At 45.3% G+C, this 13,177-nt stretch overlaps 1 protein-coding gene across 2 annotated transcripts in view; it reads left to right on the top strand.

Annotated features, from left to right (window-relative positions):
• Window positions 1-13,177, top strand: part of KCNJ6 (potassium inwardly rectifying channel subfamily J member 6) — a 248,164-nt gene that overhangs the window by 171,967 nt on the left and 63,020 nt on the right. For both annotated transcript variants that reach the window (XM_073584672.1, XM_073584673.1), the window contains one exon: window positions 2,049-2,961. In XM_073584672.1, coding sequence (XP_073440773.1) covers window positions 2,073-2,961 — 889 coding nt within the window. In that variant the 5' untranslated portion in view covers window positions 2,049-2,072. The remainder of the gene's footprint in view (window positions 1-2,048; window positions 2,962-13,177) is intronic.

Raw genomic sequence — 13,177 nt, 5'->3', positions numbered from 1 at the left:
CCTTCTAAGCAGTATATATAGGCATGCGGATCATAGAAAGTTGAATAAAATGATACCTTCATATCTGCAATCCGATGTCTTATTCTAGAGTAGTCCACATTTTTCTTAATATGTTAAAGAGCTGTTAAGCTCTATGGGCCGGATGTAGATCTCTCTGAGAATCTGCCTCCAGAGCCAATTTTAAATGAAGGGAGACGTTACCAGTGTGAGACATGAAGATCAGGAGAGCAGACTGTCACTCATTACTTATTTCAAAAACTGACCGTCACATCCAAGCATAAGCATAGTGTGAACAGGTGCTTAACCTAGAGTCACCAACTCATATACATTCAAGCAAAAAAGGAAGCACACTGTAGCGCCAAACCATGCAAACATGAATAATGAATTGCATTACTGCACTAGAAGTTTGAGAAATTGAGAAAGTTTAGCGCATAAAATGGCCAAGTTATGTATGTGTACCTGGAAGCCACGTTAAGGCATTTCTCGTTTTCCAGGTCCCTATTCTATGCCAATCCTCACTAAGACTGTAGTCTCCATCTGAATGGGAACCTATGAAAAATCCTCTGTTAGGACTGAAGTCTATATCTCTGTGGAGGGGAAATGGCCCTGGTTTGATTAAAAACGCCTGCAGCTAACAGGTGGAGTGCTCAGTCAGAGGGTAAATGAATACAAATTGCTTGAATGTATATGAGTTGGTGACTCTAGGTTAAGCACCTGTTCACACTATGCTTATACTTGGATGTGACGGTCAGTTTTTGAAATTTGTTTTCATTTACCCTCTGACTGAGCACTCCACCTGTTAGCTGCAGGCGTTTTTAATCAAACCAGGGCCATTTCCCCTCCACAGAGATATAGACTTCAGTCCTAACAGAGGATTTTTCATAGGTTCCCATTCAGATGGAGACTACAGTCTTAGTGAGGATTGGCATAGAATAGGGACCTGGAAAACGAGAAATGCCTTAACGTGGCTTCCAGGTACACATAACTTGGCCATTTTATGCGCTAAACTTTCTAAATTTTTCATACTTCTAGTGCAGTAATGCAATTCATTATTCATTTTTCATGTTTGCATGGTTTGGCGCTACAGTGTGCTTCCTTTTTTGCTTGAATGTCAATCATTACTTGTCTCACACCAGTAACATCCTCTTTCATTTAAAGTTAAATCTGGAGATGGATTCTCAGTGAGATCTATGTCCGACCCATAGTTCTTAACAACCTAATTACATATTAAGAAAAACATGGATTTCACAGGAATAAAATATCAGATCATAGATATCAAGGGATCATTTAATTCAACTTTCTATTACCTACAAGACCATATAGATGGCTTAGGAGGGTTAAGCCTGCTGACAGATTCCCTTTAAGTGGCAAAATTTTATCTTGGCAATGGATTATCTGTCATGATTCATCAAGGCAATGTCACCCAGAACGGAGTATTATAGGAATTGCTTAAGATCACTGGATCATTCTCAATTCAGTCTGTATAAGAAATGGGTGTTAAGTGGCCTTGATGGGGTTGTCCACCCAAGACAATCCAGACCTATTAGAATGGACTCAGGATAATAAACTGGTCATAAAGAGTAAATACAACTAAAAGAACACATATTGGAATTTCTCAGAGAGTCCAGCAGTAATTGTTCCATTTCCCTGCAGCGCCTCTACAGGTAAAATTAGGTATTCCAAAAATTGGTAAACACAGGACAGGACTGGTGCTACATAGAATGGACATGCTCTTTCTTACCACTATTACCTTTGACCAAGATAGAAGAATCCTGAACAAAGGATAACCCTATACTTTACCTATATTAATAATTCCCTAATTGTACGAAGACATGAGTTTTCTAAATCAGACACCCCCTTTAAGTAAATGAGGGATCAACTGAATGTCCAATGCCAGTGTTTCAAGATTAGTTATTACAGGCTACCTCTCATATATTATTTTGCAGTTTAACTTCATTTCTGTTTCTTCACAAATTTTTTACTTTTTTCTTTTTAAATCACCTTATAGTTTTAATATTTTTGTTTTTTTGTCTTTTTCATGTTGTCAGCTTCCCAGCATCAGATAAGTCCTGATGGAGCAAGACGTGGAGAGTCCCATCTCAATACGGCAACCTAAGCTCCCAAAACATATCAGGGAGGACTTCACCAAGCAAAAATGCACAAAACGGAAGATTCAGAGATATGTCCGCAAGGATGGAAAGTGCAACGTTCACCACGGGAATGTCCGAGAGACCTACCGCTATCTGAGTGACATCTTCACCACTCTGGTGGATCTAAAATGGAGGTTCAATCTGTTGATATTTGTTATGGTGTACACAATAACATGGCTGTTCTTTGGGTTTATATGGTGGCTTATAGCATACATTCGAGGCGATCTGGAGCATTTACAAGACAAAGACTGGAGTCCGTGTGTGGATAATCTTAATGGGTTTGTTTCAGCTTTTTTATTCTCAATAGAGACAGAGACAACTATCGGCTATGGGTATAGGGTCATCACAGACAAGTGTCCAGAAGGTATCATACTTCTACTAGTACAGTCTGTTTTAGGTTCAATTGTCAACGCTTTTATGGTTGGCTGCATGTTTGTAAAAATATCCCAACCCAAAAAGAGGGCTGAGACTTTGGTCTTTTCGACCAATGCCGTCATCTCCATGAGGGATGGAAAACTGTGTCTGATGTTCCGGGTGGGGGATCTTAGGAACTCACACATTGTCGAGGCATCAATAAGAGCGAAATTGATCAAATCCAAACAGACGAAGGAAGGAGAATTCATACCACTGAATCAGACTGACATCAACGTTGGATATGACACTGGAGATGATCGTCTGTTTTTGGTTTCTCCTCTAATTATAAGCCATGAAATCAATCAGCACAGCCCATTTTGGGATATTTCAAAAGCTCAGTTACCAAAAGAAGATGTTGAAATCGTGGTCATCTTGGAAGGAATGGTTGAAGCAACAGGTAATTTCAGTATAAATTGATTATTTTTCAATCTGCGTTCTATACAGTATGTTCGGTGTGTCAGACTTAGTCGTAAGTCCAGGTCAACCATTGCTGATAAGTCCAAGATCTTTAAGCTAGACTTATCGAAAGTCAAAGAAAACTCAAGCTCCATACAAACTCCGTTCAGGTTTTCATCTTGTCAGACAACCTTGATGATTTTAACCGTGTATAGAGGACTACCAACTTTTCCCTGACTGATTATGTTGGGGAATAGAAGGTTGGGCTTGTCGAATTTTGATGGCCAATCATATTGCTCTTTTAAAATGATAAGTCACCACCAGAGAATTCTGACAAAGGCATAATCCTCACTTCCCATGGTGAGCAAATGCATGCTCATTCAAATCAACCAGGCATATTTGTCGGGAGAAGGGCATCATCTATCTAAGGACAAATAACTAAGATGAATTGGCACTTTAAGAATCCACAGCCTGTGAAATTTTCTGTATAACAACCTTCAGGATACTGAATTTGGGGAATACAGGTTGTGGTTTCATTACACACATATGATCAATGGTTTTAGAAATGTTTCCTAAAAATTATGGTCACTGATATGTTAGTATTAAGCAAATGGACAATATAGGCCAGGAGTAGTTTGTACTTTGGCACCAGTGGACACCACATAGTTTGTACCTTGGCTCCGGTGGACACCACATAGTTTGTACCTTGGCACCAGTGGACACCACATAGTTTGTACCTTGGCACCAGTGGACACCACATAGTTTGTACCTTGGCACCACTGGACACCACATAGTTTGTACCTTGGCACCAGTGGACACCACAGTCAATAGTATGTGTACCATCCTACAAGAGGTACACCCAATTGGGCAAATCTGAGCTACTATTGGGGAATCCACTGTGCCGAGTCCTCATTTCTTGCTCCAAGTCGAGAGTGGTTACAAAAGAGCGTCTCTTACCCTGGAGGACCCATCATGTTGTGCCTTACACTGACAACTCACTGATTTCAATTAAAAATGTGTAATGCTTAATTTCACCTGTGGTGGCACTGTAGAGAAATTAAACCACATATTGCAGGGTTTATCTAAGTTGTAGCCGGTGAAGGGGGGCATTGTGTGATCAGCTCATTGCTGGAGGATCGTCCGAGTAAAGATTGTTCAAAGCAGAGAATCACATTAGAATTCACTAAAAGTAAAAGAAATATCTGTGAAAGGTTATTTTGGAAATTATTTTTTTCTATATGACAAACTTTATTATTAATAACATATAGAAATCTTGAAATTTTCACACTGGGTTGTTTTTTTTTTACTTTAACTTCCTGTTCTTTCAGGAAATAGCACATGTATATTAGCAACAAAGGTCGGATCCCGAGCCTATCTTTGTACTGAATCGTCTAATTGGTCATAGTGAACGGAGGGGGAGCAGCAATAGATGTGACTTCATCACCTATTGGGAATGGTGGATTCTGTGTTATAAGCTGTGTATAGAGGTGTTATCAGTCATTGTATAAGAGGAGGAGGTGAGCTGTGACATCACATACTGTGAATGGTGGATCCTGTGTTATCTACTGTATATAGAAGTGTTATCAGTCATTGTACAGGAGGGAGAGGAGGTGAGCTGTGACATCATCTATTGTAAATAGTGGATCCTGTGTTATCTACTGTATATAGAGGTGTTATCAGTCATTATACACAAGAAGGAGGGTGTGAGCTGTGACATCACCTATTGTGAATGCTGGATCCTGTGTTATCATCTGTGTATAGAGGTGTTATAAGTCATTGTAAATCTGCTTCTGATGATAGTGAGCCTGTGAAAAACTCTTTCCAACAGGACGATAGTGTCTAAAAAAACAGTGGCCAGTGTGAAAATTGCACAATTTCTTTTTTTTTTTTTCTAATACAGATTGTGATGTGAAAAAAAATTCCTAAAAAAAACAAAGCACAAAAACCTGATGGTTTGTATTCTGATAATACATTCCCTTTAAAGGGGTTGTCCCCTAGGATAGGTGATAAATCTCTGATCCTTGGAGGTCCTGTTTTCCCCTACATGTGATTGCTGCACCCTAATTATTGTTTATGGGACTGTCAGAGATAGCTGAGCTTTGTACTGGGCTATCTCCATCAGTCCTATAGGTAGTGAATGGAGTTAACCTCTGTTGTCATTTTCCGTGAGGATTCCATGGGTCTATATCTATCAAAGTCATCCTTACCAGCTTGCAAAAATCAGTGTACACCCTACTGACCATTCTACACCCGTTTGGCGCCGGGGCTCCATCCAGCAATGGGTCATCCTAGTGTTACACACAAGAAGCTGTTATATCATCCAAGCTACCGTAGATCACTGCCCCTGACACAAGTCTGTCCATATACTCCTGGTAAATACCAGCTCCAGTAAAAGATCAAATAAGTTATGTTTAAAAAGCATCAACCTTTATTGATATTTAATTCCCTTTGATTAAACCCGACCGAACCCTGCAGCATTTTTCTGTTCATTTTGTTATCCTAAAATAACATATCTTCATTTAAAGGGAACCTGACAGCAGATTCCAGCTACGGCCAGCATGAATCAGACACTGGCTGCGATATGGCGGCTATGTAGGTTATACTCTCAAACACCGAAAAAACATACTTTGAAAAGTGAGGTGGAGACTTGCGTTTTGGATGAGTAGTCCAAGGCCAGTCCCTGGTATCTTCATCCCGCCTCAATTTGCTTGACTGACAGGTACCTCCCTTTATACACACATAGCGAGAGACCTGTCAGTCTAGGGGAACGGGGCGGGGAGAAACCGTTTGGAAACTGCCTTGGTCTATTCATCCAAGACCTGGTTGACTTTTTCACAGTGTTTTCTCGTGAATCTGCTGAATTTGCATAACCATGCCCCTTCCTGGTAGATCGCACCCCATCCAATTCCTGTTTCCTTTCCCCAAATTATTCCTTTGCAACTCCACCTAAAACAAAAGTAGGGAAGCATTGGTTTTCAGGAGCCCTTAGTTCTTGGAGTCTCCTAAGGATTCCTGGTAGAATTCGAGAGTTTGCCCACGTGTGTACATCATCACCATCACTGTGTAGGTTGATGAAACCAGGAACTGTGTTCCTGGGAGTCATACCAGAGAAAAAGTGATTGTCAATCACTACAGGCCAAGAATCATTTTCTTGATGGCCTACATCTGACTAGAGAGGAGGCACCATCTGTAGGTTGGGTCCAAAGTGCATCTACATGTGGAACACACAGTGGACTCCATCTGCCTGCAGAATATGAGAAACACTGCAATAGTAAAAGGGAGATGGGTCCTAGAAATATAAACCCTTGGCTGAGTCACTTCGGACCTGCAGTTGATTTACGGGAGATGACTCACGGTTGTGTAATGGAGCCTATAAAAGGGGGCACCTCCATGCAAAAATAAAAAAAATGGTGCACCACAGCCTGGAATTCCCACAAGATCAATTAAAAAGTTTAGCAAGTATGGTATTTAGGTACAGGTCTAGCTAGGAGTAAAGTCTACACAAGATCTAGGGTAAGTTTGACCCAAATTTGTGTTGGGTTAAAGATTTTGGACATCCAAGGAGGCAGATTGAATTGAAGGGTGGGTTTTCTGGCCTATAACGTGTTATGCAAGATATAGGAGATCCCGATTTAGTTCCTTTCTATGTTTTCAGCAGCTGGTATACAGTAGTTGCTTTACTGTATGATGTCAATCAAAAAATATCTCCTGGAGTCAACCGTTGAAAGTTGGACTATTGTCCAGCTTCAGTTACTCAGCTGCAGCTGAAAACACATTTCCCGCAAGGTCCAGTCTTAGTATTTCCTAACCAGACAAGGAAACTAAGCGTGCCTACTTCTGTTCCAGAGCTGGAGAAATGAATACAGCCGCCTGCAGATTTATGGCTGGGAGATTTACTTCTATGTTAATGAATCTGAAAGCATAATTTGGACTTGCTCCAAAGCTAAGCTGTTTAACAGTCAATTTTATGTCCTGGAGATACTGTATGAAAGAACAGCAGCTCCTTTCCCCTCATTCACCCACCACCTTGTGGTCTTGCACAGTATAACACTTCGCCATGACCAGGCTGTTCTCCTTAGTCTGCTATAAGTTAACATATTTTTTCTTCAATTTTTATTCATAGGAAACTTTCCAGATAAATCCAATGAGCCTTTAAAAAATATTTTAGAAAAGCAGCTTTTATTAATTTTTATTAGTTTATGTGACACTAGTCATTATTCACGGACAAGTTGTGAGGCTGCGTAGTCAAGAGGTCTGGGGTCAGATACCAAGAGGGCTCATCATAAATAAAGGGGTAAGGCAAAGATATAGTCAGGTCACAGTCCAAGGTCAGAATTCTGGGAAGGTAGTGGATCAAGACAAAAGGGAAAGGCAACAGATAGTCAAAGGCAAGGTCCAAGGTCAGGCAACAAAGATCAAATAAAGGAACACAAAGAACAGAGCAAGCACACACCACTTGAACTAAGCTACAACTGGCACTAATTGGAGGCAGAGAGCTAGCTAAATAGCCAAGTAATCTTATGAATAGTAGACATGGAGGAATCTCCTGCACAACCCGGCCCAGAATGGATGGCTGAACTGTCACTCAACACACTGAAAGCTCATCGTGTCCCAACCTTTGATTCGATAGCTGAGCTATCCATCACCATACTGACGACTCAGCACGTCCCTGTTCTAGATTGTACCAAAAAATTTGCACTCTATCGTGCTAAAGCATGTCAATGTGAAATATATGAAATATGAATAGCAATACTGCTTCTGAATACTAGCACCGAGCACTCCACCCTTCAACATGTGTTGGTTTTAATTGCAGCAGGATCCTACCTAGGCTTTACTGAGAGATGAGTCCACATTCACCCAGAAATTCAGACATCAGCCTAAGAGAGGTATTCAAAGTAGATATGTAGGGACCCTTCAGTTTTTGAGACCTCCTTGACGTTGGTTGATGGGCAGGCATGAATTGGCCAAATTATGTGCAAAATGTCTCCGTTTTTTCCCTTGTAAACGAAGATCGGAGAGGACAACTGTAGCATCAGCACTGCAGGAATGTAATCAAAGATCTGAGAGGACAACTGTGGCATCAGCACTGCAGGAATGTAAGCAAAGATCGGAGAGGACAACTGTGGCATCAGCACTGCAGGAATGTAAGCAAAGATCGGAGAGGACAACTGTGGCATCAGCACTGCAGGAATGTAAGCAAAGATCGGAGAGGACAACTGTGGCATCAGCACTGCAGGAATGTAAACAAAGATCGGAGAGGACAACTGTGTCATCAGCACTGCAGGAATGTAAGCAAAGATCGGACAGGACAACTGTTGCATCAGCACTGTAGGAATGTAAGCAAAGATCGGAGAGGACAACTGTGGCATCAGCACTGCAGGAATGCAAGCAAAGATCTGAGAGGACAACTGTAGCATCAGTGGGTCGCCCTCCCAGGGTTGCGGGGTACTCTGTACCGGGCTGGTATCAGTGGGATGTGTCACAGGAGCGGTGACCCGGACCGTGGCCCTGGGCGCCCAAGTAATGGCGATAGGTTAATGGTGAATAGTTCATGACGCCACCTGTGGTGTTCGGCAAGGGAGGTGTTAAGCCGACGCTGCAGACAGATCCTCTGGGACAGATGGTGTGGTGCAGCAGTGATGGTATAGCCCTCCACATGCAGGGCTGTTGTCCCAGGGCAGTGTAGATGTGGGGACACTTAGATGGTGTAGTGTCCGGCGCAGGAGATGTAGCAGTGCCAGGCGGACGGACGCAGGAAGGAATGGAGGACACCAGGGCATGTAGTTCCAAAGCTTTACTCACAGTCTGTAGTGCCCGCTTCTGTGCCGTGTCCTCCGGGTCAGGAACTCAGTCAACCTCCAGGCAAGATGGAAAGCTCCCTTCCACACTCCGCCAACTTATGTGCCTTTTCTGAATGTCTCCTCTATAGCGCCTTTAAGTGTGAAGATCTCCTAGTACTGAGTTACACTGGAGTTCCTCCTGACAGATGTTCCCAAGAACTCTACTTGTACGGTAGACAGCTGTAGCCTGCTTCGGGGACTCTCTACTCCTGAGTCCCGGCTCTCTATCCGTATTGCTGTTGAGCCCCAAGTCTTAGATGGGAGTAGTGCATTTACAGCCCACTACTCCACCGGTGTCTGCTGCAGAACCATTAGTGTTCATACAACCTCAGGGACCGGGCCCCGGCCTTGGCTTAGAACTTCTAGGCTCTTCCTCTAACCCACATCCTCTGTGTTCCCTTTCACTTCTACGTTCCATACCTGTCCTTGCCCTCTATGGAAGCTCAGGTTTCAGTTCTACGTCTTTCTCCTTCTTTCCTTTCCTTTCCCGTGCCAGCTGGCTCAGGTCACTGAGGCAGCTTCAGCACTCCTTCCTCCATCCCTTCTTCCAGGGATCTCCTTTCCTCATTCCTCTCTGAGTGACTTCCTCCCCCGACTGACCTCCTGTCAGACTGACCTGTAATCCTAAACCATCCCGCTCTTTTATGTATCCTAAACTCCACCTGCCTCCCAGCATGTTTAGTGTTCCAAGCAGGGAACCACCAAAGGTGCTCTGCTTCTCTCTAAGCAAGGAGCCGCAATGTGGTTACGCTGAACTACTCTATTGTGTGGGGTGCGAGTGTTGGAGCATGGTCAGGAGCCTCCAACTTACCTGGATGGTGGGGCACCACACCTTAGGAGAAGGTGCAGTACCTCTGTGGCGACTGAGCCTCAGGGGCACCACATACCCCCCCGTTAAGCACAGCACATCCACGGGCTGCAAGGCAAACAAAGTTGACAGTACAGGAACATACAAAATTTTATAATGCTGAATAAACATTTCTTATACTATACTTCCCAATATGAGAGGCACTCATTCTTAAACGTTGCAAACAGTTATTAATTAACTATCCAAAATTCTAAGTCAAAAAGTGCAATTTTTCATACCATACGTAATTCTAAGTGCTATTATCTGTTACTCACTATCACTTCAGTATTCTGCATCTCTCCATCTCTAGTACACATTTCTTTTTCTCTCTCTAGTGCATATTTTCTACTTTCTTTCAAGTGACAACCGTGATGCATATACATTTTCAACTCTTTATTCAAATCTCTCACCTCTGTATCGAAATATTCCTAATTCTATATAAAAGCCACTTCCTAGTTACCAATACTCTTATAAGATATATCATTATCAAATATTTCACATTAAAACTTTTCAACAGTTCTTGTAAGTGCTGGACACCACTCCCAGCCGGGATCTCTTGTAGTGTCCTTTGAGGTAGACGTAATCTTCGCAAAGTGTCTATATGTAAAACCAAGAGAGGGCACCTAAAGAGGTGCAACTATTTACAAGTAAAAGTTTTTGGATCACTCCAAGTTCATGATCGCTAGTTCAATTGTAGAGGCTGCCAACAACACAGGGCAACACTGGGAAAACAAAAACTAACCATGATGGTCAAAAATGGAACAAAAAGGCACAACGGTGCAAACAAACCCTCCTGGGTCACAAGACTTACTGCAAATTATTAGTGTTGGTCCCCTCCTGGGGCTCTGGAAGCTGCTGATTGGGTACTGCCACCAGATGTTAGGAACGCATTGGCAGTCCTCAAGTACTCCTCTTCCAGTGGGGTGAAACCTGTGGCTTTCTGTACCTTGGGTACATCTTGACACATAGGGGCAGTAGGTGGTCTCTGCCTGCAGGTCTGGAGGAGATCTTCTGGGACTCGCCTGATATTCAAGGCATACCAGCCTCTAAGACCTTCATGACTGGTAAAGGTCACCTTGTCTCCCGGGCTCAGGTTCCTGGCAGGGTGTCCTTTTCTTAAGTGAGGTTCTACGTCTCTCCTACTGAAGAACAGATCGGAGATTCAGCTAGGGCCATGAATAAAGCCGAACCCCTTCTCCTGTTTCACATTCAGGACATGGCCCCAATCTGCTGCATCCCTGGGACCATAATGACCGGCACGGACCCGCTCCTTCCGGTCCAAATCTGGGCCTAGTATCGCTTGCCGGCGCTGCTCTCTCTCCCGGTCTTCAGCTGCCAGCTGCCGGATGGTGGCTTGACAACGGGCCCAGTGCTCATCGTCCTCCCGCTCTTCCCGGGACCGGTCCAGGCTGGTTTGGTACTGCGGCACGACCTTCAGGGGTTCCGGTGTTCCCCCCCGGGGACTAGTATCCCGGTCCCAGACCAGATCTAGCACGACCTGGCCAGCCGCTGCGACCGTGGTGCATCCCAGGGTCTTCCCCAGTGTCGGGGCATCGGACGTACCTGGGGCCTCCTGGTGGTGTGGTCTCTGCTCCGATGCCGGTGAAAGGGGGCCGGAGGTAGCGGGTGGTGGTTCCGGGTCTGCGGGGGCCTCTGATGGGAACTGCGCAGCCGCGTCAGGTCCAGGTGGGAGCTCCTTTTCCTCTGCTTCAGTTCCCAGGGCTGCATATAACTCCTCCTATGGCGGCAGCAAAGGGGCTTCAGATGCTGCCGGTGGTGTGACGGCGGCGGCAGGCTCCACTGAATCTGCCTGGGGAAGCTCCGGTGCAGCGGCGGCGGTCACCGCAGATGTAGGCCCCTCCTGGGCGCACTGCCAGTTCAGCCTCCACAAGCCCTCCTGCCTCAGCCGCAAACATTGGGTCAGCCAGGCGATTTCGTCCTCCAGCTGCTGACGGTTCATTTCCGCTACAGGGTTGGAGCCTTCAGCCTTGGCACCGGGAAGATCCACTTCCCCACGCTCCACAGGCCTCCTTCCCTCTCTCTCTAAGATGGCATTCTGGCGTTCTTCTCCCTCCTCTCTTGGCCCCTTTCCCGCCACTGGCTTCTGCCCCTCCTTCTTGGGTCGGCGTCTTCTTCCAGCGCCTCCATACCAAGCCAGTATACGAACTCCTCAAGGGGTGGGCCATGTTGCTGTCACATAGTAATTCAGGCAGGGGAGGCCCAATACTCTTCGCGGTCTTTTCCTAGGACCTCCCATCTCTTCACGCCCTTCTACTCCACGCCAACAGCCATTTTTAATGTTCATTTCACAGTCTATTAAATTAGGTCTTCTGCACATTCTCAAAAGTTTTAAGTCCAACAAATCTTAGGCACACAGAACCCGATGGCATCGAGTCTCATCATCCTGTTCGTGACGCCAAGTTGGGTCGCCCTCCCAGGGCTGCGGGGTACTCGGTACCGGGCCGGTATCAGTGGGATGTGTCACATCAGCGGTGACCCGGACCATGGCCTTGGGCACCCAAGTAATGGCGATAAGTTAATGGTGAATAGTTTGTGACGCCACCTGTGGTGTTCGGCAAGGGAGGTGTTAAGCCGACGCTGTAGACAGATCCTCCGGGACAGATGGTGTGGTGCAGCAGTGATGGTATAGCCTTCCACAGGCAGGGCTGTTGTCCCAAGGCAGTGTAGATGTGGGGACACTTAGATGGGGTAGTATCCGGCGCAGGGGATGTAGCAGTGCCAGGCGGACGGACGCAGGAAGGAATGGAGGACACCAGGGCATGTAGTTCCAAAGCTTTACTCACAGTCTGTAATGCCCGCTTCTGTGCCGTGTCCTCTGGGTCAGGAACTCAGTCAACCTCCAGGCAAGATGGAAAGCTCCCTTCCACACTCCGCCAACTTATGTGCCTTTTCTGAACGTCTCCTCTATAGCGCCTTTAAGTGTGAAGATCTCCTAGTACTGAGTTACACTGGAGTTCCTCCTGACAGAAGTTCCCAAGAACTCTACTTGTACGGCAGACAGCTGTAGCCTGCTTCGGGGACTCTCTACTCCTGAGTCCCGGCTCTCTATCCGTGTTGCTGTTGTGCCCCAAGTCTTAGTTGGGAGTAGTGCATTTACAGCCCACTACTCCACCGGTGTCTGCCGCAGAACCATTAGTGTTCATAAAACCTCAGGAACCGGGCCCCGGCCTTGCGCTTAGAACTTCTAGGCAGGGTCCTTCCTCTAACCCACGTCCTCTGTGATCCCTTTCACTCCTACGTTCCGTACTTGTCCTTTCCCTCTATGGAAGCTCAGGTTTCAGTTCTACGTCTTTCTCCTTCTTTCCTTTCCTTTCCCGTGCCAGCTGGCTCAGGTCACTGAGGCAGCTTCAGCACTCCTTCCTCCATCCCTTCTTCCAGGGATCTCCTTTCCCCACTCCTCTCTGAGTGACTTCCTCCCTCCGACTGACCTCCTGTCAGACTGACCTGTAATCCTAAACCATCCCGCTCTTTTATATATCCATATCCACGAAGAAAAAGATGATTAAAAA

This window comes from Dendrobates tinctorius, unplaced genomic scaffold, assembly GCF_039654945.1.
Source record: "Dendrobates tinctorius isolate UK_male_01 unplaced genomic scaffold, ASM3965494v1 ptg000084l, whole genome shotgun sequence".
In the NCBI taxonomy this organism is placed as follows: domain Eukaryota; kingdom Metazoa; phylum Chordata; class Amphibia; order Anura; family Dendrobatidae; genus Dendrobates; species Dendrobates tinctorius.
The sequence above is the reverse complement of the archived record's forward strand: the minus strand, read 5'-3'. Positions and strand labels throughout refer to the sequence as shown.